Raw genomic sequence first — 16,961 nt, forward strand, 5'->3', positions numbered from 1 at the left:
ACCTTTTTTAAGTGAACCCATTTGGACCGTGGTTGCTAAGTAGAGTCCCTATCTGGTGTTGATGAGCCCTGAGGAAGCCGGTCGGACCAGTCACCACAACTGCTCTCCGGCCACCAGCTCTCCCAGAGCGGAAGGCTGCTTGTTGCCGCCCACTGTGAGGGGTACGAGCAGCATGCTTACCATCTTAATATCTTTTCTCCTATTTTTTCCCGAATATGAGATCATCTTCTCCATTATAATTTTGAAAAGAATCAATATCCACTTCCAAATAGCATAAAGTATATCTCTGTTCTCCATTTGTTCTTACCATCCCGTATCTCACCAGACTCACAGACACGCTTGCATACTGGCCCAAATACCCACAAACCAGGGAAGAAGGGCTCTGTAATTTTTGGAGCCATGTGCAAAATGAAAATGCAGGGCTCTTTGTTCCAAACAGCAGGTTAGAAAGGGCTGTGTAAGGTATTAAAGTCTAAAGGTTTTTCTTCTTCTGTTCTCTCTCTCCCTCAACTTGTCATGATGTTTCCGATGTGCTACTTAATGTCATGTTCGGTAAATAAAAGTTAAAAATGTTAAATTATTGGGATGCCTGGGTGGCTCAGTCCGTTAAACATCTGCCTTCTGCTCAGGTTGTGATCACGGGGTCCTGGGATGGAGCCCCACATCGGGCTCTCTGCTCAGTGGGGAGCCTGCTTCTCCCTCTGCCTGCTGCTCCCCCTGCTCGTGCTTTCCCTCTCTCTCTCATAATAATAATAATAATAATAATAATAATAATAATGCTTTCCCCATCTTTATATTCTGCAATGGCCAGTTTTGAATGCAAACATCGGAGCATTTAACTCTTACGTGGAATCATCAAAATCACATCATTCATATTTCATGGTACAGCTTCCCCTTGGCCAGAAGAGCATACACAAGTTAGATGCAGGAAGCTTGTGGAGGAAGACACAGTTCATCTAGCACGAAGCAGGCTAAAGTTGACTCCTTCGGGCCTCAGGCATCGCGATGCTTGCAAGGTGAATGCGCGTCTTCACCTATGCGCTGGGACCCCATCCCGTGACTCCCCGCGCTTGCATTCGCGCAGGCCTGAAGCTGCCAGCGCCGTTTCTCACCAGCTGCTGCACCGATGCCGCACCGCGCTTCAGGTGGACAGCTCCCTGGTCAAGTCCCGTCAGACATCTCCGCTTTCCACAGGCCTGGTGCTCCCGCTCATGGGATGGGCAACTCCCAGGAGTACTGCAAGCTCTGAGTTAGAAAGGTGCAAGTACGTGGATTAGGAGTGGGTGAAAGGCTTGTCTCCACGGAGCTGTGCTCTCTGGCTGGCTGCCAACGATGCGTCACGGCACCGCCAGCTTAGGGTGGGATGTCCTCCACCATCCTAAGCCCCAAAATGCAGTGGGATGGGAGTGTCCTGCCCCATTCCTACCCGTACCTGCACCCAGGGCCCTGCCAGGGGCTGGAGGTTGGAAGCAAACCCTTGGGGAGGGCTGGGGAGGGTGCAGCTGGGCAGGTAGAGGATAGCCAAGAACCCATCCCGGGGAGGTGTGGAGGGGGTGGGAAGGAGAACTGTGTGAGCAGAGGCTCCAAGCCCCCTGCACAATCTCCATTGTCCCAAAGATTTAACCTATAAAACAAAAACTCAAAGATAATATTATTAAGAATTTGAAGGTGGTGACCGGAGAGCATTAGACCTCAATCGTGGGGCCCTCCTGTTCTGGGTTTTGTGCAACTACGTTGATCACGTGACCATGAGGCCAGCGCTGCCCAGGAATATTATGATCGAGTTAGTTGATCTGCAAGGAAGTAGAAGTAAACTAACAACATAGTTTTACAATAAAATAAAGAGAAAATAACTTTTTAATGTTCCTTCCCATGATTCATACATGAAAAATTTTAAATACCTATTTTATTTTCTTTAAGAAAATTTAAGAAACATCTCATTCATGCATATAAAAAAATCTCACAAGAAATACAATCTTCCCCACTCAAACCATATTCAGTCCTCTCGGTCAATAACAATAATAATGGTACTACTAGCCGAACATACTTATGAGCCAGACATTGTGCTAATTAAGTACTGTAATTAAATTTTCTTTATATAAGTTATCTAATCCCTATAACATGGGGCAGATACAATTTGTAGCCCCAGTTTGGAGATGGGGAACTTGATATAGGGGAGTCAGCTTGTCTAAGACCATGATGTGAAAAGAATGGTCTGTGATCAGACTTTATTACAGTAATGTAGAATAATTTAATATTTGGAAGCCTATAAAGCAGATATAGCGCATCTGGAGGTCAAATTGGAAAAATGTGTAATCATCAGTGGAAGCTGAAAGGGCATTTGAGATGATTCAACTCTCATTCCTTTTTCCAGACTCTTATAAATCCAGGAAATAAAGGGTACAAGATAAAAATATTTGTCTCAAATCAACAGGAAAATATTGTGCTTCATTGAAAACATTAGAGATAACCTTATTAAATAGGAAATCAAGATTTCTGCTATCACTATTAGTATTTTACATTGCTCTGGGAGCTATAATCAGTGAAATAATACTGGAAATAGAAATAAGAGCAATGATAAAAGAATGGGCAAAGACACACTTGCCATCATTTGTGTATAATATGATTTATCACCAGAAAACTCAAGAGAATCAGTAGGAAAAAATGTCGGGACTACTAAGAGCTTAGTTAAGTAGCTTAAATTGACTGTTTTTTTTATATACCAACAATAATCAGGTAGAAAATCCTATGGGAAAAATTCCCATTCTTAGAAACAAGTATGTGGGATCTAGAAGAGACCTGATCAGAAGTAGTATGACCTAGATAATGAAAGCCATATGTTTTGAGGATAAATTACTGAGATAATTGTTCCTGGATGGGCTAAAAATATTACGAAGTTGTTATGATGGTTAATTTTTTTGTCAACTTGACTGGGGCATAGAGTACCCAGATATTTGGTCCAATGTTACTCTGGGTGTTTCTGCGAGCGTGTTTTGGATAAGTAAACGTTTAAACTGGTAGACTAAATAAAGCAGATTGACCTCTCTAATACAGTGGGTCTCATCCAATCAGTTGAAGGCCTGACTAAAACACAAGAACGTCTTCCTCAAGTAAGAGAATTCTTCCTGCCTTACTGCCTTTGAACTGAAACAGTGGCTCTCAAGCCTGCCAGCCTTAGGACTGGAACTAAATCGTCAGCTCTCTTAGTTCTCAGAACTTCAGACTCGGATTGGAACTAGACCATCAGCTCTCCTGGATCTCCAGCTTGCTGACTCACCCTGCAGATTTGGGACTTGTCAGTCTCCATTATCTTGTGAGCCAATTCCATATCGTAAATCTCTTTCTGAATACAGGTACATCCTATTGGTTCTGTGTCTGTGGAGAACCTGATAATACAGCGTCATTTCTTCTGATAGTAATTTGTAATTTTAAAATGATTCCAATAATCACTTGGGAGGAGATATGTTAAGACAATTGTAAAGTTCATCTGAAAGGATAAGCAAGTAAGAATAGTTAACAAAATTTTTGAAAAGAAAATAAATTTAAGCGTGGCTATTATAGGGGGAGGTAGACTAGTCTTATGGAGTATGAAAACATGATGGAGTTATGATAATTAAAACAATGTGGTTACAAGGACAGTCGGACAGTCCAAAGGAAGAGAACAATATCTTAAAACAGATTTAGGTATATAAAAATATTTAAAATACAATTTGCTTTATATTATGTGGCAAAAGGGAAGAATTTCAGAAAAATAGTGCTAGATAAATTGGCTAGATATTTGCGGGGAAATCTAGAGTTAGGTCCTCATTTTATTTATTTATTTATTTATTTATTTATTTATTTATTTTTACCATTTAACAAAATTAATCTTAAGTGAATTTTCTTTGTTAAATGCAAAGAAAATGCAGACCATGAGAGTATATGACAGGGTAATTATCAAATCGGGAGAGGAATTTCTAAGTTTAAAAGCAATGGAAGAGGGGTGCCTGGGTGGCTCAGTCGGTCAAGCATCCGACTCTTGATTTCAGCTCAGGTCGTGACCTCAGAGTCATGGGATCAAACTCTGAGTTGGACTCTGTGCTGAGCAGGAGAGTCTGCTTGAGGATTCTCTCTCTCTCCCTCTCCCTCTGCCCGCCCAGCCCTGGCTCACTGCTCTTTCTCTCTCTCTCTCTCTCTCTCTTTCAAATAAATTAAAAAAAAAAAAAAAAGAAGAAGAACAGGCAGAAAGATGGGCTGCCCTTCTATGTAGAGTGGTTGGTCCCTAATACCAAGAAGGAACGTGGTTCTGCTACTCATTAGAGGCAAGAAGTACTGTGTCTGTAACCCAGGGTATTTTGTGGTTTTCTTAGAAGTCCATGCCCTGTATGAAAGGTTCAGGGACAACTACAGCAACCAAAAAAAAAAAAAAAGGCAGGATGACTGACTGAGACCTTTTAGGAATGAGGGTTTAGATTAGTCTACCAGGTAAAAAATCCTGATCGACTGATTCTTCTGGCTGAAGTTTGGATAAATAAAGAATGCATAGTGGAAGAAGGAAGCCATAGATACAGTTAGGACCTTGTGACCAGTTACAGAAATGACTGTAGCTGCTTTTGATATTTTCCTTTTTCTTTTCCTTTTTTTTTTTTTTTAAGATTTTACTTATTTATTTGACAGAGAGAGAAAGAGAGCACACACAAGCAGGAGGAGGGGCAGAGGGAGAGGGACAAGCAGACTCCCCGCTGAGCAGGGAGCCTGACGCAGGGCCAATCCCAGGATCCAGGATCCTGACCTGAGCTGAAGGCAAACGCTTAACTGACTGAGCCACCCAGGTGCCCCTTCCTTTTGCTTCTTATAGATATGTCCTTATGGGTGTATGTCAACAATATTCATCTTCTCTTTCTTTTCCATTGAAAATATTTTTATACAGATTGTTGGAGGTTAATTTTACAGTTTAGTCATTAGGCAACAGAATATTCCGTGGATTTTGAGGGGTAATTAACATAGCCTCAGTGGTGTATACAGGGATTGTTGGGCTCATGTAGTTGTTGCATTGTTGTCTGGCATTCCAGAGTGTGTAGACCTTTTGTGGAAAGCTGAGTGGTCAAAGGGGTGGGTCAGAGGGCCCCAAATTCACCCTTTTTGCCTACTCTGTAATAATGAAGATGGGTTTTTGTAAATGTTTTTCATTTGCCAGCCAGCCCGGTGTTAAACAGTGTCAGACGAGCGTTCGGGAAGGACACTGGAGGAGGAAGGGATTTTCTTTTCCTGGTTCTGGTATGGCTCACTCTCTAGGCTACTAGAGTGTGCTTTTACCCCAGCCTGTTCCCTGCGTGGTCTCTCTAGTGCTAAGTTCCTGCAGGGTACAGCTTCCTCTGGGATTTGGCGACTGCCTGCCTTCTCCCGTGCTCAATTTAGGCGACTGTGGTGTGTCTGGGATCCCTAGATAGCATGGGACTGTGCTCCAACCCAGAGCGCTGCTCCCACATCCTGCCTTCAGCCCTGGAATTCCAGAGCCACCCTGGAAGTATGCCGGACTATGCAGAAGGCCGTCTCTCCACATCCTGGTTCGAGCTGAGCCCAGTCACCAGCACCTGTCCCGGCACCTGACGAGCTCCAAGGCTCACTGAGGACTTCTATGTAGACCGTGTTCTCTGGGGCCCTTGAAACTTCCAGCAAGTCCCACGTAGGAGGCACCTCAGCATCTTCACCACCCCGTGAGTCGAAGCTGTGCCCTCTCCAAAGAGTCTTTTCTTTTAAACTCTTTAACATATTTATAAGTGCTCTTAAAGTTTGTATTTGCGAATGCAAACATCTGGGTCACCACTGGGTCTGTTTCTCTGGTCCATTTTACCTCTGGCTATGGGTCACGTTTTCCTGCATAGTGTATATAATACTTGTCTATAGTGAATGTCGTAGATACCACATAATTGAAAATATAGATTTTGTTATCTTCCTTTGAAGAGAGCTGAATTTTGTTTTGACAGGTAGTTACTATAATGGCAGATCAGCGCGTGCCTGTCGTAGATTAATTTTGAGTTTTACTAGGATGGGTCTAGGACCAGTCTTACTCTAGAGTAGCCTTACTCTTAAGGCATGTCAATTTAATTCCTGGGTTTTTCAATGAGGCCTTCACACGGCTGATGTGAACTCAGATGTCTCCCAGGGCTGTGTGACCTCTAGTGGCTGCTTTCTGCTGTGCGTCCTGGAGTCTTGCCCTGCTTCTGTGCTGTTAGTATTCAAAGACTTCAGAATTTCCCTACGAAGATTTCTGGGGCGCCTCGTTTGCACAGCGCCCTCTTCTCTGGTCCTCAGCCCCACAGGTCCCCGCTACCTGAGCTAGCCTCAACTCTGGCTTCATTTCTTCCATCCCATGCAACTTCTCTGTTCTGTTTGGGCTTCACTTCCCTCTGCTACGGTTTGGCAAGTGTTCCCAGGGCGAGAAACAGAGTGAATGAATGTAGAGGTGGGCATGCTGGGGTCTTTCTCTCAAGCATCAAAGCCCTGAAGTGTCTGTTGTACGGTGTTGTAGTTTATGATAGAAGGATATGTCTACCACCAGTTCGGTCATGGCTGGACCCAAAACTCTTGAGGTTTTGATTTCAGCAATTAAATATTTTATTTCTAGAAATTCTATCTGGTAAATTTATCTGTTTAATCCCAATGGGTTTTTTTTTTTAAATAGTTTTTGTAATTCCATAGTTTGTTTCCTACGTAGCTCTTATACATTCTGTATTCAGTTCCAACCTCTGATTCCTTGGGGTCTGATTCGTTGTCTGTTAATTCTCATGGTGGCTGGCTTTGTCTAGGTCTGGTAGTTTTTAAGAGGTTATGCTTGTCTGTAAACTAGGGGAGTCTTGTTGGATGGTTTCTTCTGCTTCAGCCAGTGTGTTTCTCTGTGCATGTGTACATTTGTCTCAGGACCCTTCAGGGCCTTCTTGGAGGTTTTAGCTCCGAGGAGGGGGTCTTAGATTCAGGTTCTCCTCCTGACTGCTGGTTCAAGGTTCAGTCCACTCGGATACTGTCAGCATAGAACTCTGGCCTCAGGGCAGTCCTATGCCTTCACAAAGCCTCCAGGCCCCCCATTATTTAGTTTCAAGCACCTGTGAACTCTGTTGCTTCAGCCTGGGATCCTTGACTGTGTTCCTGTTTATTTCTAGCAAGTACAATTCAGGCGGCAAGCTATCTAATCTTCACCATGGCTCCCTGAGGCTTGGCTCGTGGATTTTTAAAAAATATATTTTTTACCTTTTTTTTTTTGAAGGGAGAAACCCCTGGACTAGAAATGTTTGTGTGTGTTGTATTTGGTAGGCTAGCTATTACGGAAGAGAAGTTTACCTCTGACCTAAAATCTCAAGTATTGGGGAGCAAAAACACATGTATTAATTTTATAATCAGGAAAATAACAAGTCAACAAATACCTGTCTCTGAATTACTAGTGTACTTATTTATTTATTTATTTATTTATTTATTTATTTATTTAAAGATTTTATTCATTTATTTGACGGAGAGAGGCAGCGAGAGAGGGAACACAAGCAGGGGGAGTGGGAGAGGGAGAAGCAGGCTCCCGCTGAGCAGGGAGCCTGACGTGGGGCTCGATCCCAGAACGCCCAGAACGCCAGGATCATGACCTGAGCCGAAGGCAGCCACTTAACGATTGAGCCACCCAGGCGCCCCTACTAATGTACATATTTATGTGGTAAATAATCACTGAGAAACTGAGTTCTTAGTAAAATCTATTTAGTACTTTCATGTTGCCTAATTTATTTCTTAAGGCCAAATACTAGCTAAAGGATACTTTCCATAGACTAAATCTTTGTAAGTTTTAGAAAAACATATTTAAGTTGACAAATGAAGACTGACATTTGGCTATGCTTTGATAGGCTGAACACCAAGCAAATCTTTTTCCTTTATTTGTTCATTTTGCAATAAGTCTTGACATCACCTTCTCCTCTTTCTTAAATTTGCTTACTTAGCAGGGCACAATGCAGTTTTGATGTGCAATCTGATTTCAAAAGAATCTTTGAGACAGCTAATCTTCTGTACACTCACTGTAATAAAATATTACAGCACAAACGGTACATAAGATACTCACTTTCTTGAGAACCTCTTAGCACCAAAGAGCAATGACATAAAAAAGTATAGATTTTCAGTGGTTTTTTGGTAGATTTCCAGCTTGAATCTTTAACTCTTATAACACCTAGAGCTTGCAAAGAGTAAAGCATTATACTGCAAATATGTTTATTCATTGTCTTTCATTCCTAAACTCATTTTATCTCAGTCTAAAATCTGCTAGTAAACTAATCTGCTTACCTTCAAGCTGCTTGCTTCATCCTTGAAAATATGGGATTGAAAGTGCCACAGTGAATTAGACTAATAATCAAGTTCGGTTCTTTGTCTCTTATGGTAAACATTACCGCAATATGTTTTGTGACAGAGTATGGATGCTGTCTTCAATTTTTTTAATCTACTGATTTATTTCTATCATCATTCCTTTATCAATTAATCCCTTTCCCATCCCTGCCATCCACGCTGAAATCATGTGATGTTCCATAAATTCACAGTCACCATTACATTTTCTTTTTTTTTTTTTTTAAACCATCTGTGTCCACTTCAAGAAGTAACCTAACTCTGAATTTGGTGAGTAAATCCACCCAACTCCTGACCTTCATGATTTATTCTGACTTTTTCTGGACTGAGATCCTAAGTTTTAAAAACATGCTTTTCTTGAAAAACAAACAAACAAACAAACAACAAACACATGGCAAAAACACCACAACAGCCCAATAACAGCTCATTAAATATATGAGCTTATGGTCCCCTTCATTAAATAGACCTATGGCCCCATCCCCACAAGCGACCAAGTTCAGTTCCGTAGGGGTACTTCCAGATATATTCTAAGTATGGAGGTTAAATATGTTGTTTTGGACACAACTTCTTCCCACTCCCTCTTGAAACCATACACAATGACAGAAAAGCATTGCTTTCTTTCTCAGGGACAAGAGAGTACAGGCACAAAATTTTCAAATCTCAGAAACAGATGGTAATTACCAAAGAGAACTTAAATGCCTGCAACAGAGGGACACTCTGAAAGAGGCAGAATGACCTTGCAGAGTTCCTGAAAGGCTTAAGAATGGAAGGATTCAGATACCTCTGAAGTTGGCACTGTAAATAGGACTGACTGAAATTCTAGTTATAAAGCCTTTAGAGCTCAAGCTCCCTCCTACACAACACCCCTCTCGCCCCCTCCCCCCAGCAGAAGTTCTACATCAGGACCAGAAAACAACCATTGTAGATGGAACGAGAGCCCCGGGAGGCATTTCTAAAATTATGATTAAAAACTTACATACCTGATGTGTTGGAATATCTTAACAATGTATGTTTAGTTCTGGAGATGAGTCTGGGGATGGATTAGTAATGGGTAGGTACATGAGAAGTACACAAAAAAGTAGGCAAACTGAAAAGGTAAAAATTGTAACTCTAGGGAAAGTAAGAAGATGTATAAGAAAGGAAATATAATAATTGATGATACTGTAATAATTGACTTCACTAAAATTATGTCCTAACTATACTAAAAGGATGGGGAAGGGGAAATGTCCGTGTTGGAGGGGATTGTAGAAGACAGCCAAATCCCCATCTGCCTTTGTAGGAAGTCAACAGTCAGGAATCCAAAAAACCAATCAATCAATATCTGTATAACATATTATCCTGAAATAGGCAGGCATCTACGAAAAGAAACTGCTACAAGATTGGAAAGTGGCATTGCCTCTGAGGAGCAGAAATGAGGGTTGATGGGAAGAGAGATGCTGGTTTTATTTTAACCCTCTAGAGCTCTTTGACTTTCAGAAATAAATAAATAAATAAATAAATAAATAAATAAATAAATAAATATTTATGATTTTGATAAAGATACGTTGAAATATAATTCTATGCAATGAAAGTGTGTTTTGAACAGAAACCACATACTGTAGATTCTTCTGTACCTTGCTGTGCTCCTATAAAAATACCTTGCCGATCATCTCAGATCAGCACAATATACAGACTTCATTCTTTTTCATAGTTACATGCAGTGTTATTTTATAGATCTATTTGTTGGCATGCAAATTCATGAATATATGTATTGGGAGATTGCAATCCCAGAAGTAAAATTCTAGGGCAGAACTTGGAGCTACTTCTATATATTGCCCCCCAAAGATGTTGCACCCAAATGTATGGCCTCACCAGTAACTGCCACATGCTTAACCAACACTGTGCATTCCAAACCATTCCATCTTTTCAGTCTGATAAGGGAGAGGATATATTGTCATTGATTTAACTTGCACTTCTTTAAACTTATTTTTTCTAAAAACTGCTCAATCCCAATTTATTTATTTTATTTTTTAAAAGATTTTTATTTATTTATTTGACAGAGGAGTGAGAAAGAGCACAAGCACGGAGAGCGGCAGGCAGAGGGAGAAGCAGGCTCCCCACTGAGCAAGGAGACCGCTAAATGGGACTCAATCCCAGGACCTGGGATTCCGCCCTGAGCCAAAGGCAGACCCTTAACCAACTGAGCCACCCAGGCGCCCCTATTCAATTCCAATTTAAAAAATCTTTCCTCATTCAGATCCCTTCTCCATTCTCTTCTTACTTTCTCTATCCTGTTTCCCATAATCGCTTGTCCTTCCCTTCCTTTACAGCACTGGACAAAATTTATCTTTTCCAGAAAACTTTCATAATAATGCTTTTATTTCCTCTCAGCATTGTTTATTTATGTGCCTATAGTCACAATTATAGATATATTCTTCAGTTAAGATGTCTGCCAAAAATATTGTCATCTAATGATAATTACAAAGATACAGAGAATTATATCTTTGCACTGGTTTTCATCATACAGTATTTCACAGAATATAAGATGTGAATGATTGCAGGACACACAATTATTTCATGAGCTACTAAAAAAGTAAAAATGCTGCCAATTAAAAGAAAAAATACACAATGCTTTCTTATCACTTATAATTTTTATTTTAACATTAGTGAATAATACACAATTCATATTTTTACAGCCTATGGAAGTAAAAGCACTATGTAAAATGTTAATATATAGCTATAAAAGAGTAGGAGTTGTGTTAGTAAAATGATGCCTACCAAGTACCAACATTAGTAAAACAGGGTCTGCTCTAGTGTTGGTTTAATTATTAAGACATTTAAACAATCACTTCTGTAAAGCAAAACTGATATTCCATTAAGTCACATGAAACTTTTTGAAAAGCTTTTCAGTACTCACGACTATAATTCTATAACACACGAATTCCTATGATACAAGTTTGAGAAGCTTATGGCTCTGTGATTTATTTACACCTATTTAAAATACCGATGAGATTAATCTCATTGGCGTGTATTGCTATACCAGAGGGTGTAAGATCAATGTTGGTTTGGTTATCAACAAAAATTTTCAAAGTTCAGAGGTGACATTTTTCAGAAAGACATTAGTCCACAGATATACATAAAAACAAAGTACTACGTTTCTCTATTCAAGGGCAGGTATATTCATTTTAAGATAATATAAGCATGTACAAGAGGTTGCTTTACAATCATATTTTACAATAAGAACAATAAACTGGGACTTAAGTTAAATGAATTTCTTAACATGAAATGACTCTGAGAAATAGCATAAACCTTTTAACATGCAGACTTTCTGCAGAGAGTGTGATACTAAAATTTGTCTAGCTTCATGTTTCCACAGAATAATTTGTAGAAGGAAATACTGAGAATAACAGCATACATGTATTTAGTCTGTTACTATTTTCAAAGCATTAATATTTTTTTGATCGATGTAAACAATCCAGTGAGAGATTTTCACCTCCCATTTTATAGATGATAAAGTTCAACAGTGATAATATAGAAGGAATCACTGTAATTTACTATTCTTTTTCATTTTAATTTGTAGCATATTTTATTTATTCCCATTTTAATATTATGCTGCCGCCTTATAAATAGAGGAATATTCATTTACACTGAAAGGCAAAAAAGACTGCATATGTAGTATATCTTGGGAGAGTGAGAGAATTATAAAGAATTTTAATGAACTAATTCATTTTTAAATCTCTTTTTACAGAACTGTTCTCAATAGCAATTTCTCCATGTAGACAAGATAATATAACTTACAGATAAAAGTAAATTGCATTTTTTCAATTATCCTGGATAGCAAATAATTAATATTGAGAACATCCAGTGTAAGGTAATATAGACGTTGGGCATGTTAAATGAGTGGGTTGGTATTTTCATTTAGTCAATCAATTGAATCAACCTTCAAAGCAGGTGAAATTAAATTATTATGCTATATGGAATCTTCACATCTATGAATCATATATTTCTATAGCAATGCAATAAATAATACCAGATAAAGAATGTAAAAAGTTTAACAAATACATAGTCAATGCTAATAGTAACATTTTCTTGGAAATCACATTACTTTTATAAATAGGCTGATGCAGAACTATCAATTGCACATTAATAACTTACAAAAACAAAGTCAGTATTTTCTATTTTTATATGCAAAAGTAAGGTAATAGTTGGAGTGTGTACAATTTACATTAAATACATCTTAGAAAAGAAGATAAATGAACTTATCTTCCACATATTATATATAAATATATTAACTTAAATTCATTCTTTTATTTTTGCACAGTATCCTTTTATAAACTATACTTTTTAATTGAACAGACTTCCATTAAGTACTATCAAATTATTTTCTCCATGTGAAAGTCTAATTTTGTTTCTCACTGGAAGATTTTTCTTTTCTCTTTAAGCCATATTGTTTTGAAATAATGAATTATACTTAAATTATTCATTCCTACTGGCTGTCTGCCATCACTTTTGCATGTGGTCCTTTCACAAGAAATAAAATATTAACCTCTACCAAATACACACATCACTCTTCTAAACCATTTTCTATTTGCGTGTGTAGCCCTCACGGACTAACCACAGGCAGTACGTTACAAAGCTGCAAGACACTCTTCCGACTAGCGTTACGAACGTATGCCGTCTGCGGTCAGGAGCGGCAGCGTGTTCAAGACCAGGACAGGGACGGCTGCCACAAATGCTCGTTTCCACCAGCAAGACGTGACTTTTTTTGAGGAAAAAAAAAAAAATCTACACTTTAATTTCCTTACTGTATACATAAAAGCATACCAGACATTCTGATGACTTTGGTAAATGAACAAAAACTTTTTAAAAACTTTATATGATTCACACAATATATGTTAAGTACTTTTAAACGTTAAAAGTACAATGTAAACCATCAAATATCTTATATAGTAGCTTAATTTCTATTTGTTTTTCAGAATTATTTTAATGTAATTAAAAACCTGGTAATAATGGGGGTTTATCAACAATTCTAAAGGCCCTAAAATAAATCTCATGGAATATTCATTTTCTGAAAATAAGTTCACAGTCCAAAACCAAAGAAAATATGTTGTTGCTGTTCTAGGTTCCAGGAGTCATACATTATTTTGAAATGAGGCAATTTCTAATAAATAAATAAAATATTTAAAATACATTCTTATGTAGTCATTGGAAGTATCTATATACTTCTGAAGGGAATGACAAAGTACAGAGTTCAGTAAATCAAGGCAAAAGCTCAACTTGGGAACACATAACACGTATAGTTAGAAGATACATTTTATGTGTCTTATGTTCAAGAATTCGGTCAAGAAAAATTATAATTAACATTTCATCTTTTCCTTCATTTCTATGTGTTCTGATCTCAGACCTGCTTCCACTCTCTGAAATTTGTGCTTCTTGCATCGTCGTGTAGATAATAATCTTTAAAACTTTGCTTTGGAAGTACCTAATTTAAAAAATAAATAAATAAATAAATAAAAGCAATATTTATTTAGTAGGAAAGCAAGAGGTGATGGCATTAATCAACTATTATTATGATATTAATGTGAAACAGTAAGGCACATAATGAAAACACTCGACAGAAAATACAAGATTCAAAGACTTAACATAAAACATTTCCTTTAACTTAAAAGTTGGTGTGTTGTTTAGTAACATGTCTACCCTTCGGTATTATAAAGGTTTAAAAGAAATGTTGTTTTTGTCTGTGGGTCTATGTACTACTACATGGCTGGGAACACCACCTAAATGAACAAATGATAGGGTCCTACTTTTATTTAATGTTAGTTTAAGTTCTTATAGGGAGTATAAAGTTCCTTCAAATAGAGACAAGAAAGACCTGACTTCTTTTGTTCACTCAACAGTTACTTTAGATAGATAAATAAGCCTATTTACTGCTAAACATTTTAGACCCAAAATGAGTTTCCCAAATGAGTTCCATAAAACATTAGCTATGAAAGCTTTGCAAAATAGTGGATACTTGGTTTTCTCTTAGAGAAATAAATAGTGGCATCTTAAGATCTGGTAAGTTCTAAGGGGGAAGAAACCGACTGAACCATGCTTACTATGGTATTTCTCAAACTTATTTGACTAAGCAGCTTTTTTGTTTTTTAGGACAATATGCATTGATATCCTATGGAACCACTTTGGGAAATACTGCTATAGACAAATACAAATGTTTCAAGCTCGAGAGAAATAGGAAGAAATATACATATTTGCAAGCATGTATAAATGAACAAAACCTTCACTGTCCAGACCTAACTAATCAGAACCCACAATCGACCAAAATTTTATAGCTGCAATAGACTTTTACAAGAAAAAAGGAAAAGCAAGCCTCTCCTTCTGGAGATTAGAAGCAACCTGAGTTATTTCTTTGGGTTGACATAAACCAAATGAATCTCCTGCATTGTCCTCAATTACTGCATTCTATGGTGATAGTTTAGTAACTAATAAATAACATAGCTTTGCCATCAGACAGAATGAGGCAAAAAAATCCTAGTGGGCCACTGACTAGCAAGTTATCTTGGGTAAATTACTAAGCCTTTATTTTCCCTGCTGTTAAATGGGACATCTGTCTGTGAGGATTAAATGAGACACTACATGTGGAACACCTCATATAGGGCCAGGCACCTCCAATAACTCTAAAAGATACCTGCGATTGTTACAGCTGGTGCTTGGACATGATTCTATAAAACAGTAACCAATATTCCTTAGATGCAAATGGTCCTAGATGATAAAAATCCTACTTAGATTCATTACATTGTATCTGCTCAGATACAAAACTATAGGTTTAACAGAAAATTTTTCTTTTAAGATGCGCCAAGAGAATTCCAGTCGGTTGAGTATTTATTCTAGTTCATTTCTGGATCACAGCTTAATAGTAACAAACTAATGCTTTGTTGTAATGACTAATTCTTAAATAAATAACTGGTCTAAAATCATTAGAAGAGCAATTCATAAATTGAATTAGTGGCCTAAAAATAAAAAATAAGTTATAAGTCTATTTCTTTCAGCGATTTCCTAAATGTCATCATAGAAAAATAGATTATGATCCTTCTTTTGTTACTGAACAAATTTAGACAGAGATGCTAACATACTTATCTGCTATGAAGTTCCTTCTTTAGACAGGATTTGAAAGTGGGATACTTCTGCACTGTTTTATAACCCTGTAGAACAGAGGATTAAGAAGTATGCAAATATAAATAAAATGTTATGGGGCCACAGGTATGCAATAAATACATAAAGCAAAAATAAAAACACATAACACTTGAGAGAGAAATACAGTGTCAGAGGCTTATAGCATAGTTTATATTTTAAATCGATCTTGCTACTCTCAAATTTTTGAGGAACAATAAGTGATTTTCAACATACATCCTCTCAGGTATTTGTGCCATCAGTCTCCAATGTTAACAAGTGACCACTAGGTGGCAGTTAAGTACACAGTATCTGTACCAACATGGTTTGGATTTTAAAAAAATCATTAAAAATCTTTGAAAACATTGTTTCAGATGAATCTTGATTTTTTTTGGGGGGGGATATATAACTTTTTCTCTTTTTAGACGTATAATACTTTAGGGGTATTCTTACCAAAGAGAAAAGACAGAACTTTCTAGGTGTTAATAGAAAAATTTTTTCTTTTTCCATTTGTGGCACATCCACAAATATGTTAAATGTGTAAACATTTGTTGACTTATGCTATATTTCATTATTTAAAACATTTCCGAGAAAAAATAATTAGTAATTTTCAGTCTAAGGCATTAACAGGAAAAGAAAACCAGTTCAACAGACAAAGTTTTTTACTTTGTTTTCCATTTAAAGTACTGAAGATGCAGTGACTTAAGAGCCTCGACTGCATAGTGGAAATCTGCATCGTTCAAAATGAGAGCCATGCTCTTTCTTTGTATAGTACCGAGTCTGAGGTGCCTGTGTGCTGACTGAATTAATCAACAAATATCTGGCAACATTTCTCCCCACAAACTGAGATGGAGACATTAAATTAATTGAATATGAAAATAAATTACTGAAATTCAAACTTTATATTTTTAAAAAGCATTAATTATTATCACCTCAAAGTGTTTTTAAAAATAAGTACGACCTTATGTTTTTTCTTTTCAAATATAACATTTCATGTTTATATCCTTAAAAATTTATATAAATTGTTTTTGAAACTTAGAGTTTTTTTCCTTCTCCAATTTTAAAAAAGGATATCAATAGGCTTCACATTTATTGGTTTACCCGGAATCCTCTATGGAGTCTGTCTTTCATAATTCCAATAAATTCTTTGTAACTTAATTGATCATCTTTATCAACGTCAAAAATCTTGAAGACTGTGTTCACTAAATGTGGTGAAAGTTTGAGGCCAGTAGCTACATAGACAGCACGCTTAAATTCATCTAGATAAATGTTACAGAAAAGAAGTAAATAGTTAACATTATTTTTATAATGTGTTAATTGCGAGAAAGGTTATAAAAGAAGTTTTTCTAAACATGGGTCGTGACCTTAGGTAACACACAACTTCATTAATCATGCTATCTTTTAGGGAGCAAACATTTTTGTGGTTTGAATTAGAAGGACCAGGAAGCAGCCGTATCTTAGGTTAA

The 16,961-nt window shown here is 37.4% G+C and overlaps 1 protein-coding gene across 5 annotated transcripts in view; it reads right to left on the reverse strand.

Moving 5' to 3' along the window:
* Positions 1 to 10,960: 10,960 nt before the first annotated feature.
* Positions 10,961 to 16,961, reverse strand: part of MICU3 (mitochondrial calcium uptake family member 3) — a 104,567-nt gene continuing 98,566 nt past the window's right edge. For 4 of the 5 annotated variants that reach the window (XM_044387550.3, XM_057303385.1, XM_044387549.3 and 1 more), the window contains 3 exons: positions 16,597 to 16,754; positions 15,459 to 15,527; positions 10,961 to 13,810 (listed from right to left, as the gene is read on the reverse strand). In XM_044387550.3, coding sequence (XP_044243485.2) covers positions 15,459 to 15,527; positions 16,597 to 16,754 — 227 coding nt within the window. In that variant the 3' untranslated portion in view covers positions 10,961 to 13,810. The remainder of the gene's footprint in view (positions 13,811 to 15,458; positions 15,528 to 16,596; positions 16,755 to 16,961) is intronic. The other variant, XR_007191676.2, reaches the window with a different exon arrangement.

The sequence above is a fragment of the Ursus arctos genome, unplaced genomic scaffold, assembly GCF_023065955.2.
Source record: "Ursus arctos isolate Adak ecotype North America unplaced genomic scaffold, UrsArc2.0 scaffold_27, whole genome shotgun sequence".
Lineage (NCBI taxonomy): Eukaryota > Metazoa > Chordata > Mammalia > Carnivora > Ursidae > Ursus > Ursus arctos.